Raw genomic sequence first — 17,399 nt, forward strand, 5'->3', positions numbered from 1 at the left:
GATATATGCATGTATTGGGGTTTTTTTTCAGTAAGTATGTTTCAAAAGTAATTCATAGGAAAAATAACCTCTACCTGTGCAGTAGCAGAGCAGTAAAGCCATTCATTGGAGCCTCAAAGTTCTAACAAACTCAGAATAATTCACTCATTCCTAAAGACTAGTATTTGAAAATAGTTTCCCTTCTTAAAGAAATTTTGGTGGAATCGTACTGCAGGTAACAGGCCAGGGATCAAGATACAACAAGAGGAAACCAGCTTTTCTTTCCCTTTGCCTGTTCATGTCTTGCGTGGCCGGGCATCATTATAAGTAGTTCATACCATATCTTTTTTTCTTTTTTAATATCTTTATTGGAATATAATAGCATTAGAGTATTGTGTTACTTTCTGCTGTATAACAAAGTGAATCAGCTATATGCATACGTATATCCCCATATCCCCTCCCTCTTGCGTCTCCCTCCCACCCTCCTTGTCCCACCCCTCTAAGTGGTCACAAAGCACCAAGCTGATCTCTCTGTGCTATGCGCTGTTCCCCACTAGCTATCTATTTTACATTTGGTAGTATATATGTGTCCATGCCACTCTCTCACTTCGTCCCAGCTTACCTTTCCCCCTCGTGTCCTCAAGTACATTCTCTACATCTGTGTCTTTATCCCTGTCCTGCCCCTGGGTTCATGAGAACCTTTTTTTTTTTTTTTTTAGATTCCATATATATGTGTAAGCATATGATATTTGTTTTTCTCTTTCTGACTTACTTCACTCTGTATGACAGCCTCTAGGTCCAACCACCTCACTACAAATAACTCGATTTCGTCTCTTTTTTGTGGCTGAGAAATATTCCAGTGTATATATGTGCCATATCTTCTGTATCCATTCATCTGTCGATGGACACTTAGGTTGCTTCCATGTCCTGCTATTGTAAATAGAGCTGCAGTGAACATTGTGGTACATGACTCATTTTGAATTTTGGTTTTCTCAGGGTATATGCCCAGTAGTGGGATTGCTGGGTCGTATGGTAGTTCTATTTTTAGTTTTTTTAAGGGACCTCCGTACTGTTCTCCATAGTGGCTGTATCAAATTACATTCCCACCAACAGTGCAAGAGGGTTCCCTTTTCTCCACACCCTCTCCAGCATTTACTGTTTGTAGATTTTTTGATGATGGCCCTTCTGACTAGTGTGAGGTGATACCTCGTTGTAGTTTTGAGTTGCATTTCTCTAATGATTAGTGATGTTGAGCATCTTTTCATGTGTTTGTTGGCAGTCTGTATATCTTTTTTGGAGAAATGTCTATTTAGGTCTTCTGCCCATTTTTGGATTGGGTTGTTTGTTTTTTGATATTGAGCTGCATGAGCTGCTTGTATATCTTGGAGATTAATCCTTTGTCAGTTGTTTCATTTGCAAATATTTTCTCCCATTCTGAGGGGTGTCTTTTTGTCTTTTTTATGGTTTCCTTTGCTGTGCAAAAGCTTTGAAGGTTCATTAGGTCCCATTTGTTTATTTTTGTTTTTATTTCCATTTCTCTAGGAGGTGGGTCAAAAAGGATCTTGCAGTGATTTATGTCATAGAGTGTTCTGCCTATGTTTTCCTCTAAGAGTTTGATAGTGTCTGGCCTTACATTTAGGTCTTTCATCCATTTTGAGTTTATTTTTGTGTATGGTGTTAGAAAGTGTTCTAATTTCATTCTTTTACATGTAGCTGTCCAGTTTTCCCAGCACCTTATTGAAGAGGCTGTCTTTTCTCCACTGTGTACTCTTGCCTCCTTTATCAAAGATAAGGTGACCGTATGTGCGTGGGTTTATCTCTGGGCTTTCTATCCTGTTCCATTGATCTATATTTCTGTTTTTGTGCCAGTACCATACTGTCTTGATTACTGTAGCTTTGTGGTATAGTCTGAAGTCCGGGAGCCTGATTCATACCAAATCCTAATAGAACATCTGCTAAGTTCATTTGTCATTTTTCAGGGATTTAAAAGCTTTTCCATATGCTAACAGAATCCTGATGGTAGACATCTGTTAAGATTGTCCCTCAAAGGCTTTTCTGAGATGTTAACAAACTTAAACACATTTCTGAACAAAAACTGGGTGAGTGTTCATGTCATTAGACAGACTCTGTAATTACAATATTCTCGTCTTTTGTATTTAAGTATAACGTTTCCTTGCTTGCATTTCACCTCCTCTCTCCTGGAAAGTGTCCATCAAGTCCTCTGGCCCTCAGAGTTTCCAGGGGTTCATTTGCCTAGAATGAAAACGTCCCTAACCACTTCAGTTCAGGTACCTAAATAAGTTTAATTAATATTCCTGGAAACAGCCTTACAGGCTCAGTCAGCCCAGGCATCTGCCTGAAACACCCAAACCAGGAGGAGCCTGATGGATCTGACACATGTGGAACCAGATGTCACAAAAGTGATCATTGATGGGCTTCCCTGGTGGCGCAGTGGTTGAGCGTCCGCCTGCTGATGCAGGGGACACGGGTTCGTGCCCCGGTCCGGGAAGATCCCACATGCAGTGGAGCGGCTGGGCCCGTGAGCCATGGTCGCTGAGTCTGTGTGTCCAGAGCCTGTGCTCCGCAACGGGAGAGGCCACAACAGTGAGAGGCTCGTGTACCGCAAAAATAAATAAATAAATAAATAAAAATTAAAAAAAAAAAAAGTGATCATTGAAGACCTAAGCGTGGGGTAGATTTAGGTCAGAGAGACCTGGATTTAGATGCCCTTCTGCCATTTTACCACCTATGTGACTTCAGAGATGGTTATGTAGCTTCTCTAAGCTCTAGCCTTCTCATCTGTATAATGGGGTGGCACCTCTCTCAGAGACTGATGTGAAGAGGAGAGGATATCATATAGGAAAAGCACTTGGTATAGTGCCTAATACATAGTACTTCATAAATGGAGCTATTATTCACTACTCCATTCTGTGGAGAATTCATTTTACCAACTAAATCCCTCATATTGCCTTTTAAACTCTCTTTATTTATACTGTGACTAAGCAAAGAATACCTGATTCAAATTATCCATATAGTGTGCCTTCACTTTTTTTTTTTTTTTTTTTTTTTTTTTGCGGTACGCGGGCCTCTCTCTGTTGTGGCCTCTCCCATTGCGGAGCACAGGCTCCAGACGCGCAGGCTCAGTGGCCATGGCTCACAGGCCCAGCCGCTCTGCGGCATGTGGGATCTTCCCGGACTGGGGCACGAACCCGTGTCCCCTGCATCAGCAGGCGGACTCTCAACCACCGTGCCACCAGGGAAGCCCCACATTTTTAAATTACTGTATTTCATAATTCCATAACCTTCTAAGTAATTTAACTTAGCAAGTTCAACTTCTTTAGACTTTGCTCCAAATAGGAACATTTTCTGAGTGTTTAATCATACTTATCATTGTCTCAGAACATTTCCATTTTTATATGTCCCTCTAAAAATGGGAAACAAGAAATGGAATACAGTGCTCTAAGAAGACCTGATTTTATGCTGTGAAGTATGTTTAGTGGAAATACTAGATCAGGTGCATAAATGTAATACAGCCAGGCCCACACTGATGCTTCAGTGAACCTCTCATCCAGTGCGACTCCCCAAATTTTCTCCTACTTATAAACTTAACTTGTCATTCTGATCTTTTATTTTCTTCTCCTGTTATATTCATTGAGTTTTTTTCCATTTTGAATTACAGCCTGATTTTGTTTAACTGAGCGGTGGAGAGACTCTTAAGATGGCGCCAAGTTGAATCTATAAAATGAGACAAGGGCTACAGCAGCTCTAGAAAATGCTTTACTAGGAAAAAGAAAATCCAGTTAGGAAAAAACAAAAACAAAAAGCAGACTGTTTCCATGGTGTAGTGTTTATGTACTTTTGGGTTTTCAGAACCTACATATGGTTTTTTTTTTAATCCTACCCAGTTAACTTCTTGTGACAGATGATATCTTAAGAAAAAGTGAGATGACAAGGTGATGAATTTCATGTATGAAGGCTTTTTGAGGATAATTTCAGCCGCTTATACTACTGTTTCAGTATGTAGGTAGGGATTAGTGGGGTAAGAGTTTTAGAAATTCCACACCATCCTTCTTATGAAAGAATTTCTAAAGAAGAAGGACACAGGCTTTGGAACCAAAAAGACTGGGATTCAAGCCTATGTCTGCAACTTACTTGCTGGGTAATCTTGGACAAGATACTTAGACTCTTAGAACCTCAGTTTCCTCATCTGTAACTTGGGCTAATTAGGTCTATCTGGCAGAGTTCTTGGGAGGTTTAGAGATAACGAAATGCCTATTAGAGTGCCTGGCAAAAGTGGATACTCAATAAATAATAGTGACTTTTGTTTTATTGTAATGGCTTTCCTGGCAAGCCACCAGGAAACATACTCTGTCATTATAGAGTGCCCTAGATTCTTGAGGTCCCTGGCCTTTCTCTACCTTGAAAGGAATTAACAGTGGTGCCCTAGTCACATATTCAGAATGGAAAACTCAAGTTCTTAAACAGATTTAGGCATACAGTTCGTGTTTGTTGGATTGAATTGAAGGCTCACCTTTCTTTAGATTTCTCTTAGCTTGGGGCCTAGTGGCTGCTGGTGTCCATCTATCATCCTTGGAGTTCCCCATTTCCATGCTTCACCCTCCAACACTCCCCTGAATCATACTATGGAGGAGGCAACCAGGGCAACTTCCTCTCCCTCAGAACCCGGTTCAAAGGCAGAAGGGGACACTAAGGCCGAGCATCGCTGACCTAACCCTGGACATAGAAAACTCACACAAGAGGCATTCTTGAATAACGTCTCTCTTGGGGTGTATGGTGCTATTTTAATATTAGTGTAACTCTAATTGTTACTTTAACCCTTGAGAGAGATGGGTCCTTTTGAGAGTAGTGTTATCCTCGCTGCACTCACGGAAAGCTGAGTAAGACCAAAGAGAGCAAACTTGGCAGCAGCAAGAACTACAGTTGAAAATCATTGGCCCTTCTTGTTTTCTCCAGTGCCAAATCATGTTTTCTTCATTTTATTTGGCCGGTAAGGTAAAGCCCAACATGGGGAGAAGGGAGTTATTATTCCATAATGAGTTAAAACCCTATTGTCCCAAGTCAAGCTTGCAGACAGGCTGACTGCCTGCATTTTTCCATGTCAAAGTGCTCAAAAATATTTCCTTTATGCTGTTGACTGTAGCCAATCCAAGTCTTCAATATTAGAGGCGCTCTGAATATTTGCTGACAGAGCAAGGTCCACAAGGGCTCAATTAGCTGTATTTGCATGGAAACAATAGTATTAGTACATAGACAGTTCTTATATTTGACTTTTAGAGCCAAGGAGACAGACCTGGAAATGTTTTTCTGGCTAACTTTCGGACTGTTCAACTCCACTGTTGGAAAGGTTTCTCGAGCTCTGGCCTTGTCCTTCTAATTTCTATCCACAGATTCAGTTTCAGTTCTAAGAATTATCAAGCAGTTTCATGTTTCATTACAGTCCATAAAGAGATAGACGGTGCTTTCTCATCAAAGCAGCCCTTTTCACCCGTTTCTTCTCCCAAGTTCAGCCTGAGACCCTGTCACACCAATTTTGGTTCCCCACCTTTTAGCCCTGCTTTCTCCCTGCACCGCTCCAGAGATCAGAAGAGTCTACAGCCAGTGGTCCCTTTCATCTCCCCCTCACCCCTTCCCCAGCCCCAACTCAGCCACTTAGTGAGTTAGTGAGGCCCTGCTTCTCGCCAGCCAGCCCTGCATTCCTGGGAATGGCTGAGTGAGGCCGGGCATCCCTGCACAGGGTGAGTTTTCTGTTGTACATGCTCAGCCCAGTATTTTTTGATTCATGAATATTAAAGGATTCGCGATCACAAGGCCTTACCTCCTCCATCTTGCACACTTTGAAAACATAATAGCTCTTTTATTTCAAGGCACTTGACTTTGTTTATTCAGTGCGATCAGGGCAGCATTCAGGCTATAGCAAGCCTGTTAAATATTTACCAATGAGGCGGATATTTATACATGAATCAGTGGCACTTATCAGCGTGTGATGCTGGAAGTCAGGTTCAGAGCCCTCACAGGCAGAGAAACTGCTGAGTTAAATAAAGCGTGCAGCGAGTGTCCTTTAAAAACTCAACTCTCATTTAAAACTATCCTTGCTGGTATCTGAAGTGCTTCACACATTGAGGCTTCCCCTGCACAGCTAAGTCATTCACGATTGGACATGACAGAGTGGTCGGTCCCTCACATCCAAGAGGCAGTGAATCCGGTTGTTTGATGGTTGGGGTGGGAGAGTACTGAGGTGTGAACAAAATCGGGAGGAATACTTGTCCTGCTGCCTTGTGGAAAGTTGTAAGGGGAGATGGGCTGTACAGCACAGTGCCTGCTTCGGTGGTGGTCTGAGTGCTTCTAGAAGCCCTTTAGCCTCACTGGAATCCTGACCCTGCTCACTTACCAGCTATACCCACTGTGTCTTTCCATCCCTGTAGCCCTTTTTTTTCCCTAAGATTTAATTTTTTATTTATTTTTGGCTGCATTGGGTCTTCATTGCTGTGTGCAGGCTTTCTCTAGTTGCAGCGAGCTGGGGCTACTCTTCTTTGCGGTGCGCGGGCTTCTCATTGCGGTGGCTTCTCTTGTTGCGGAGCACCGGCTCTAGGTGCGCAGGCTTCAGTAGTTGTGGCGCATGGGCTTAGTTGCTCTCTTCGTTGCAGTGCGCAGGCTTCTCATTGTGGTGGCTTCTCTTGTTGCAGAGCATGGGCTCTAGGCGCACGAGCTTCAGTAGTTGTGGCACACAGGCTCAGTAGTTGTGGCTTGTGGGCTCTAGAGCGCAGGCTCAGTAGTTGTGGCACACGGGCTTAGTTGCTCTGTGGCATGTGGGATCTTCCCAGACCAGGGATCAAACCCATGTCCCCTGCATTGGCAGGTGGATTCTTATCCGCTGCGCCACCAGGAAGTCCCCTTGTAGCCCTTTCAAGATTCAAATCCCCCCTGCTCTCAGGGAGGCACATAATTCAGCAGTAACAGCAGCCTGGACTCTGGCAACAGGCTTCCCTGAGTTCAGATCCTGGCTTTACCATTTCCTAGTTGTGTGGACCCAGGGAAATTTCTTCTGCTCTCTGAGCCTCAATTCCTTCACTTGTAAAATCACAGTGATAATTCCCACCTTGTGGAATTGTGGAGAGGATTAAATTAGATAATGAGAAGGCACCTAGCAACAAGGGTTAGTTCTTGACAATCACAGAAGCAGAGTGCAGAGAGATGGGCCTGGCAGCAGAGCAGCTGGTCATTGGATTTCTCCATACCTCTGCTTCTTTCTATTATTATAGGTAATTTTTGTTTAATGGCTGTATTTCAGAGGCAGAGAGAGAGTTTCAGGTTGAGAGGATTACTCGCATGCTGTTTTCACTCCTTGTATTCAATTTAGTGAATGATTAAGAACTTATCCTGTAATGCTATTTACAGGTCAAAGGCCATTACTATCAATTCTAGAGAACTGTCCGAATTTTTTTTTTAAATTTTATTATGTTAAGGATTGTTCCTCTAAGCAACCTATGAGAAGCCTGGATCTTGTTCTTCTCTGTTGTGCAGATATTCCAAGGACCACAGGCTGTAACTACTGGATTTATTTTTCTTGTACTATAGAATTTTCTTCTTAATCCGTTTTCCATCCTAATGGAACCATTAGACACTTCCAGTGAGATGTGTGCCCTCTGCGTACTTTTGCATGAAAAGAGGGGACAGAAAGCCTTCCTCTCGTTCACAGAAAGTCATAGGAATTTTCCTAGCCTTCTTCAGAGTTGAGGCTAAGTCTCATCCAATGTCTACTCTGAGAGTAGCGAATGGAAATGATGTCCTTGCTGATTCTGTGCAGTTGCAGGGTGTACATGACATATTCATGTCATACTTAGTCAAACGCTGTCTCAGAATTTTCTCAGTTGTCAGTTATTGTGCTTTTTAATTACCATCTGAGTAGGATAAGTCAACAGCGAATACTTCCACTCCATATTGAGTTGCTCACACCACCTGGAATTTTATTTGTTTCTTGGGATTTCTCATTCCTGTAAATAAATAAACATAATATTCATTTTTACCGGAAAAATTAATTTCAGAAATCTGTAGTCAATAGGGAGACAGGCTGGATCTGGAGTCCTTTGAGTAGTTACATATATTGTTCCTTGTACCACAAACTCTAGGCTGAGTCAATCTGCTCTACGCTATTTGAGAAGGATTTTCTAGACTGTTACTGTTGTGAAATGTTTTGCTTCCATTTACAACCTCGTTACTATGGGGACTTGGATAATGAATAATCACAACATTAAGAGATTTTAGGGGTCTTTTTATATTCCGTTGTCTTACAGAGAGGCTTGAAGAGGCTTACAGAAATATATATGTTAAAATAAAATTCAAATAAGAAAAACAAATTAGGACCGAAGGAAAGTGAGAGTAGGAAAGAAGATGAAATCAAGATTAAGGATGATATACAAAATGCATGCTATAAGGTTCTGAACAATTTTTTTAAATAATCTTAACGCTGGTTAATTAAACTGAAAAGAGAATATCCTGGAAAGTTCTGGAAAATGTTTCTGAATCAACAGCGTCTTAGTGTTTGGATTGATGATTTTTGACTGTACCTTCTTGTTTAGATGAATTGAATATCAGTGTTTACTGGGATTAGTTGCACACTTCCTACCCATATTGACCCACAGACACGGGACCCCGGTGTTTCAGAAAATGTTTAATTAATTGCCACCATTTAAAAATTGAGAGATTAAATCATCTGGATTTCTGGCTTCACTTGAAAAATTAGAATCTGGTAAGACCAGGCTTGTATTCCTACATGTCAGAGATGGCTGGGGCTGATCAGTGAGAGCCCTTCCCACTGTGCACAAAATCCCCAGTTCCTTCAAGAGTCCCCACCTGGTTCTCTCCACTCATTTACAAAACCTGCCTGGGCTGGGTAGACCCCAGGCTTTTGCATCCCCTGCCCTAGACCACTTGCCTCACACTGAGAATGAGGAAACTAAAGCCCAAGGAGGCTGGCCAGGGCAACAAAGCCGGTGAGCTGCAGAACTGGTCCCTTTGGTACACTGTTACACCGTTGTGTCAGTTCAGTTTTGTTCAGTTTAATGAATGACTTACCTTTGCTCAGCCCAATTATGAACTGGGCATAATCAAGAGTATAAAAGCCTGTGTTTCAGTAACAGGTACAATCCATTAATGTTGGTAAGACATTTACCCATGCCAATCAAAATTTGCTAATTTGTACTGTTGTGTGATAGGATCAGGAGTTGTCATTAATCGTTAGCTGTTAGTCATGTGTAACATGAACATGTTGTTTTAACAAAATGGATAGAATATATGTGGAAATGTAGTCGTAAAGTGAAGCCCCTGTAACCATCGTCATTACTTCAGGCAGTTGGTGGGCAGAGTTGGACACGAGAAGCCAAGTCTGTTTGGGGTGTCACTTAAACTGCCTGAGCCCTGAGAGAAGTGTCCATTGTTCTCTTGTCCTTTCAGTGCACTTGGCGGCTCCTCAGCTCTTCATATCCCAGCTTTTCCAGGAGGAGGATGTCTCATTGATTATGTTCCTCAAGTGTGCCACCTGCTCACCAACAAGGTAAAAGCAAGTCCTCTGCCTCCCCCACCTTGTGAGGCTCCTTCCTCCAGTGTCATCTACCCAGCATCATGGTGCACACACCATCCTCTGCACCCCATCCTCTTAGTTTCAGCCTCCGTCTGACATCAACCTTTCCTACTTTGAATTACATCTCATCCGTTTCTCTCCTGATTTCTTTGCCCTCATTCCTTTTCTGAGGATTCTGACCTCCTGTTCCAGTCTTATCTTCATCTTTTAAATGTATATCTCCTGTTTCTTGAATTTCCTTTATGCCCTAAGTTTTTGCTAGATCTTACACCTCCTTACAGTTTAAAAATTTTGAACTTTCCTTTCCCAATTATCTGTTGCATGCATGTGTGTGTGTGTGTGTGTGCGTGTTGCCACTAGTTAATATCACAGTAATTCTGTAGAGCTGCTTTTATCTCTTCCTGCTTTTCTGTACTGCACTTCTTAATAGTTGGCTCTTGATTCTCCCTGTCATGTCTAGGAGCAGTTTGCCAGAGTCCTGCTTCTAGGGGCAGGATTTCCAGGTCAGCTTGTCTTATAGTCAGGCACATCAGATTATCTAAAGCCGTCTCTTAGCTGTGTTAATGAGCCCTTACACTGGCAAGTAGCTGAGTTTCCACTAATGGTTGTTGTCAGCTATTTCTACGAAGTATACAATATGCTTGTTAATGTCCAGCCAGTGTATGTAGCTAAAAACCGGAGATATTAATCCACAAGCAATACTGACTTTGTTTCTTCTCCCACATGGACTCAGTTTGCTTAATTCCCCAAATCCTATTTTCTTTGCTCCTGTTGACTTGTTCACAATGGCTTGGAAAGTAAATCTTTTGTGTGTCTCTTTCATTCAAAAGATAGCTCATCTCTATATAGAAAATATTTTAGAAATATAATAATATTTCAAAGGCTTCCGTATTATTTTTTAAATGTCAGAGAAACTAAAATCGGGCAACTCCACAGTCTGTGGGCTCGGCCCAGATTCCAGGGTATTTAACTCTCACAGACTGGTTGCTGCTCATTGGACCAAATTCCCCCAGCCACTGCCCTCCTACAAAACTGATCAGAGCACAGATTTCTTATTTACACTGGGGGACTTTGCACTGCCTTCAAATCTAGATATCCCAGTATTACAGAGAAAAATGCAAATTTGGTCTTCCAGAACCAAGAAGAAAAGCCTTTTTAAAGCTCTCCAATTGAGATTAATTTCTAGTCATACATTTTCCTCAAAAAAATTGTAATACCATTTTCCCAGAAATACAAGAATCAGTCAGTTTTTCTTATCTGGTTCCCTTTCATTAATTTTGCTTGTCTTTTAAAATTGATGTTCTTCTCCTTGCCACAAACGAGGACAGTATGGGCTGCTTTTAGAAACAATCTCTTCAAATGAATTTCCATAATTACATTGGAATCTATCTTTATAGCCAGTTTTGTTGTGGGTTTCTGTTAGAATGGTTTTCTGTTTTTAAAATCAAGTATACAGAACTGTTTTCATCCCCTTTTTAAACAAAGCCACTTAAGCAAACTTATCATCTGTTTTTCTTTTCCCAAAATAACATTTCTGATCCTGCATTAAGCCTGCAAAGCAAGCACTGTTTTTATAAATTGACATAAAACCCCTGTTATATAAATAGAATTGTTTTACTTTTAAAGGGTACAAATGGCTATCAGTACCAATTGTGTCAAGGTTATTTCAAGCACTTTATCTCGGGCTTTTGTTATCCATGGAAACTCAGTGTGACTACAGCCAATATAAACAATTTGGGGGGTCTTTTTCTCCCACTGTTTCTTTCAGGCATTATGAAGACATTTCATAAGGAATGTATTTTTGTGTTAGACGCTGATGGGTAAATGACTAACTTTCAGATGCCTATCTTAATGAGTTCACAAAGTTTTTTATAGAAACTGTCATTTGGTGATAACAAGGAAATATAAAAAGGCAAAATAAAATCTCCTGTTGTAACACTCCTTATTCTGAATGTTATGAGCTTAAAAAGAAAGAATTGAGCATTTCTGTGCCTTTTCAATAGGCGTTGTAGTTCAAGATAACCAAATAGACCCACTGGATGAGAGGAAGCTCTTCTTTATAGAGAATTCCAGCTGATAAATGCAGATGGAATGAGAGAATACAAAAATCACCATTTTTTCAGGCCCTAGTGAAGTAATCGATTCAGACAAGGATCTCCCAACAGATACTAAAACCATTAAGTAAAAGGTTCATGGGAACTAGATCTTCCCATGCTTTGAGGGGTGTACCCCTGGATTACTCACTATGGCAGAGGGGAAACATCCCCTTACAGTAGAGTGGTCTGGCTGGCATCACCTTAACCAATGATCAAACTCAGTATTACCTAGGAAGTTTTCTTGCCCAAAATATTTAACCTGAATCTAGTCACACCTTTAGCTCTAACTGCCAATTTTAGGAAATACAGAAGGTAGAGAAAAAAGGAAGGAAACAATCAGAGAATCGAGAATACAGAATAAGACAACTAGCCCAGTCTCTTTGGAAAGTCAATATTATATACACACATCCACACCCCAGGAGGTACTATTATTCTATAGTAAAAGACTTTCTGAATTAAATGCCTGATCCCTGTTTACACCCTGCTTTTTTCAAAAATGTTTTGGGGACAATTGGGAAGTTTTGAAAATGGACAGCGTACTAAATGAATTCAGAGAATGATTACTAAATTTGGTATGATGACAGTATTGTGGTTATGCAGGAAAATGTCTTGTTTTTCGGAGGTGCATGCCTAAGTGTTTAGGGGCAAACTGTCATGATGTCTCTAATTTCCTTTGAAACACTTCAGCAAGATTGATTGACAGGTTGATAGGTAGGTAGATGGCTGGATAAAGCAACTAGACAAAATATTCACAGTTGTTGAATATAGGTGTGGGAATATGGGTGTTCAATTTGCTATTCTTTCTACTTCTCTGAATCTTTGAAATTTTACATAATAAAATGTTTAATGATTTCCTACTCCACTTCTCAGCTTTGGGTTCCTATTCCAGGTGCAGTATGTGATTCAAGGATATCACAAAAGAAGAGAGTATATTGCTGCTTTTCTCAGTCACTTTGGCACGTAAGTTCTTTGTTTAAACCACAAATCAATGACGCACTCACGTCCTGATGACCCTAATATAAGGGCTTGATTAAGAAAATAGCAGTTCTTCCGTACGATACCTCCGAATGCCATTTTGATTCTTCTTGGTGTGTTGCTTACACTGAAGCTCCCAGGAAGACTTTTTTCTTTAGCATTCTTTAGCAAATAGTAGAGTCAAATATCTTCCCTGGAGCAGCGCATGACTAGCCCCAAACACTGCAGTAACAGTGGGCATAAGGCCTGCTTCTTCTCAGGCTCTTTATAGTCTGCACAACACTTTCACCTCCGTCATCACAGAGCAGTCATGAGGTGAAGCAGGCAGGCATGACTGGCACATTCTACTGAAGAAAGCCCCGAAACCTTGGCCAGTTCAGGCACCCGGCGGAAGTCACACATCTCGGGGAGAGAAAGCCAGGCTGGGATCCTGTTCCCAGGACTCAGGTCTCCTGATAGGACCACTGCTCCCCACAGGGCCACAGAGATTCGGGAAGGAAGTCTGGCATTAGACACCATCACGATGACTCACACTTGGGATTAGGAGTTGGAAGAAGGCCCCACAAGGGAGGAGGGAAGTGTATAGCTGCAGTTCCAGGGTAGACATCTCCTCCCACCCTCCCTGTGCTCTGGCCCTTTCCTTTGCCCGAGGTGGGCTGCTCTGCAGCTGTTTCCTTAATGATGGTAGAGCCCTTATCAACTTTCCCCTCAGGGCTTAGTTGGGGAATGAACTTTCCTCACAGTCTTCTTTAAAAGGTGGACCCCTCTACCTACCTGGGGGGACTAAGCCCTAAGGGTTTTAGTGGTCTAGTTATCTCCCACCTTATTCCAGAGAAGTGGTGTGTGTGTGTGTGTGTGTGTGTGTGTGTATGTGTATTAAAATTTTAAATAAGTAAATGAAGAAATTAGGGCAAAAGGAATAAGAAAGAGAAGATGAGGTCAAGAATAAGGTTGGGGGAACTTCCCTGGCGGCCCAGTGGTTAGGACTTCGCTTTCCAGGGCAGGGAGTGTGGGTTCGATCCCTGGTCGGGGAGCTATGATCCCACATGCCCCGAGGCCAAAAAAACCAAAACATAAAACAGAAACAATTTTAAGAAAGACTTTAAAAATGGTCCACGTCAAAAAAAATCTTAAAGAAAAATAAGGTTGGGGTATAATTTTACAAATGTGGCATAATTATAAGTAAAATTTCTGACTCCTCAAAACAATTTCAAGAAATTTTCTCATTATCCACAGTGAAATTTGTCATATCCCCAAAATAGAAGTATCAATATCTAAACAGCATGACTGTCTCTTACGTGTCTCTAATACTTAAGATTTTTTTCAGCTTTATTTATGAGCATTTTGAGAAAGTGCTTATGATACAAACAGTGGTTAATAAATGACACCGTTAGTCTCCTCATTTTTGAGTAAGATTATCTTTCTTATATATAATCGAAAATGCAGACGTTAACACAATAGCCTCCAAAGCAGGGTACACATACCTCAGGGGTGTGTGCCCCACCTCACTCCATTCACGAAAAGGGTGACAATCGAATTTACACTTGTTTTTAAATCTCATTCGGTTTATGTACATTTTTGTGTTTTTTTATACGTATAATATAGTAGTACTTGTATACAATTACGAAATCATATACAAGTACTACCATATACTGTACTATATGTGTAATGAAAAGGATTCTGTGCTCGTTTTTGCTTACGGGATGCAGGATCTAAAAAGTTTAGATATCAGTGTTATAATGTTGAGTAAATTACATATCCTTAAAAGAAATACAAACTGGTGAACAGAGTTGTTGACTTAAGTCAGCAGATCTTAGTGATGTATCAACAGTCTTTGAGCAAATCACTAAGCCTTCAGTGCCTTAGTTCCCTTACCTTCCCAATGAGTTCAACTGTTCCTTCTTACTTAAACCTGGAGGCCATCAGTATTAATGGTCTGATTGGCCTGACTCAGCCAGGATGAAGGCATCTCTAAGGACAACAAAGGCCTCCTTGTATGGACAAGAGAGAACATTATCCTTGTCCTCGCTGTGTGGTTAGTATTGGCACATTATGGTAACACCCCCTAAGCACTTAGCTCTTGAGGGAAATGGGGGAGGTGAGCCTATCAGAATTCTCTCCAGGCCCTTCCGTGCTCAGAGGCTGTTCTCCATTGACGCTTGAAGCATGCATCTCCCATCTGAACCCAGTGTCCACCCAGCTAACGTTGCTACTTTGTCTTGAGCCTGGTGGGGAGGATAGGGGGACACAAGAGAAAGGATTCCAAATCCTTTGGAAGAAAGTAGTATATAATCCTGTAGCTAGTAATATTGTCACTGCTTGTTACTGTTCAGTGCCTAAGTGAGTGAGATTTCACTATCACTGTACAGACATAGGGTCATTGTTGCCCTGATTTCTTCATTTGTCCTTTTGCTCATCACTAATAACTAACATTTGCATAACATTTTATGGTTTACTTTACTTGTTTTTCACAACTCCATGATGAAGTTTACAAATATGATTATATTTGTTTTACGGATGAGGAAACTGAGGCTCCAAAGGTTAAGTGATTTGCCCGAGGTTGTAACAGATAGTAAAATGGCAAAGCTGTAACTTAAACTTAGCTGCTTTCATTCCAAATCCCACATCCTTCCTGTGGTAACACTCACTTGTCTTAAATGCATCTCGGATTCAATAACCCTGACTTTATGAATATATTCTTTACTTGTTTCCATCTCCTTTATGCCTTGTTTTTAATGAGGGTTTTTTGTTTGTGTGTATGTTTTTATTACTTAGGGGTGTCGTGGAATATGATGCAGAAGGCTTTACAAAACTCACTCTGTTGCTGATGTGGAAAGATTTTTGTTTTCTTGTACACAGTGAGTATACTTTTGCTATTAGCATGTCAGCCTGCATTTAAAAATGTACTAAACCACATGTAATAATGAATATGACAAACTTTAGTGTCCTGACTTGGTTCCTTTTGCTTTAGCATAAGTCCATTTACTGCGTGGTCTTCAAGAGAAAATATCTCTAGATCAGTGGTTCTCAACAAGGTATCATTTGCTGCTCAGGGGACATTTGGTAATGTCTGGAAACATTTTTGTTTGTCACGACGGGTAGGGGACCAGGGCTGGCGGTTGTTGTTACTGGCATTAGTGGGTAGAGGTCAGAGATGCAGCTAAACGTCCTACAGTGCATAGGACAGGTCCCTAAAACAAAAAGTTATTGAGTCCACAATGTCGGTAGTGCTGAATTTAAGAAACCCTACCCTAGAGAGATTTCTGTTTTCAAAGTATCTTTCCAGATTCAGGCCTCAAAACTTTCAAGATTACTCAAAACATATTGCTTTGATCATTTGGTTATCATTCTTATTAAGTGAAAAAAATCTGTAACTTTGGTAATGTATAATATATATCTTAAAGGTGGGACTATGTTTTGATGAATTCCTGACATGACTTCTCAGTGTTTTCCACACAGTAGGCATATTTAAATTCCTGTTGTATGATATTAATCAGTCAGTAAACATTGCTCCAGCTTTCGCTTAATGGATCATTTAGAGTCTCTTTTGTATATTTCTTTGTTATATAAGAACCAGTGACCCATGGTGCCAGGTTTGAGTTGCAAGTCAGCTACGAGCTTTATTCTTTAGTCATTTGGTATGCAACATGCCCAGACTTCAAGCCAAAGGCACAGAAGTTTCAGCTCTCCCGAGTCCAGTTACACAAAAGCAGTGGGTTTGGGTTGACTTCACTCAGTATGTGGAACTACCCTAGACTTAAATAAACTATTTCAGGATGCACAGCTTTGGCCCTGTTTAGCCAAGCTGTCAGTGTAAAGATAATGACTTGGGGGGATTTTTCTTCCCCAGCAGTTTTACTTTCTTGGTTATGATTTGCTTAGGCTAAAATAGTTCTTAATTTGTCTTACCTGACGTCACATCAACAGATAGTAGGGGAAGAAACCCCAAAATGTCCATAGTGGTAGAGGGAAGAAAACTCTAATGAAAACCTTACCACGGTATAATCTACATAGAGATGATTGAGAGTTGGCCATACGTACTTCTAAGAAGTTGGTTATCCCTGTCGTTTAAGGCATTTCCCAGTGATAACCACCTTGTCATGCAGTGCTTCATGTGGAGCTCCTACTCGATAACTAGTCTTACATGGGGACCATCTTTTCAAATGCATCTGAAAAATGCAAGCATGTTGCTCTATATTAATTATGCGTACAGATAAGCAGAGAGTTGGAGAGGTGAAGATTTTCATCTTGGGTGTGCCTCCAACTAATTATATGACCTTGTTCAAATCACTAGGACAAGCCTCCCTCTGTTTTAGTTCCCTCTCATGTCACTGGGGATTTGGTTGGTACGTCCTGTGGAGACATCAGCAGATGGAGCTTAACCTACAATACAGGGCCAGGTGGAAGAGGAAGTCCCACAGTCAAGGCCTCCTGGCACTCTCCTCTTTGCTCACCATCTTCTGTGGCTCTACTGAGCGGAACTTCGTACTGCTGCTTCCAGCTCTCACTTTTAATTCTGACCTTATCACGGCGTTGGTTTTCTGTTCTGAGTGTTAATTGCTTTCTGAGATCTCACTTCCTATTTGCTCTGTCCACTTTGCCCCACCATCTTTATCCCAGTGATTCTGTTTCTAGCCTGGTAACCTGCCCCCAGATCCTGACTGTACGCTTGGTTTGTGTCTCATGACCCTGGACAGCTGCCTGGGGGATTAGTCTGGTGTGTTTCCTCTAGCCCAGCTCAGCAGTAGGGA

At 41.2% G+C, this 17,399-nt stretch overlaps 1 protein-coding gene across 2 annotated transcripts in view; it reads left to right on the top strand.

Annotated features, from left to right (window-relative positions):
• BABAM2 (BRISC and BRCA1 A complex member 2) overlaps positions 1-17,399 on the top strand; it is a 438,797-nt gene that overhangs the window by 330,793 nt on the left and 90,605 nt on the right. For both annotated transcript variants that reach the window (XM_082852207.1, XM_082852208.1), the window contains exons 8-10: positions 9,451-9,550; positions 12,563-12,633; positions 15,424-15,506. In XM_082852207.1, the coding sequence (XP_082708333.1) occupies positions 9,451-9,550; positions 12,563-12,633; positions 15,424-15,506 (254 nt within the window). The remainder of the gene's footprint in view (positions 1-9,450; positions 9,551-12,562; positions 12,634-15,423; positions 15,507-17,399) is intronic.

This window comes from Leucopleurus acutus (genome assembly GCF_964270905.1).
Source record: "Leucopleurus acutus genome assembly, chromosome: 12".
NCBI lineage: Eukaryota > Metazoa > Chordata > Mammalia > Artiodactyla > Delphinidae > Leucopleurus > Leucopleurus acutus.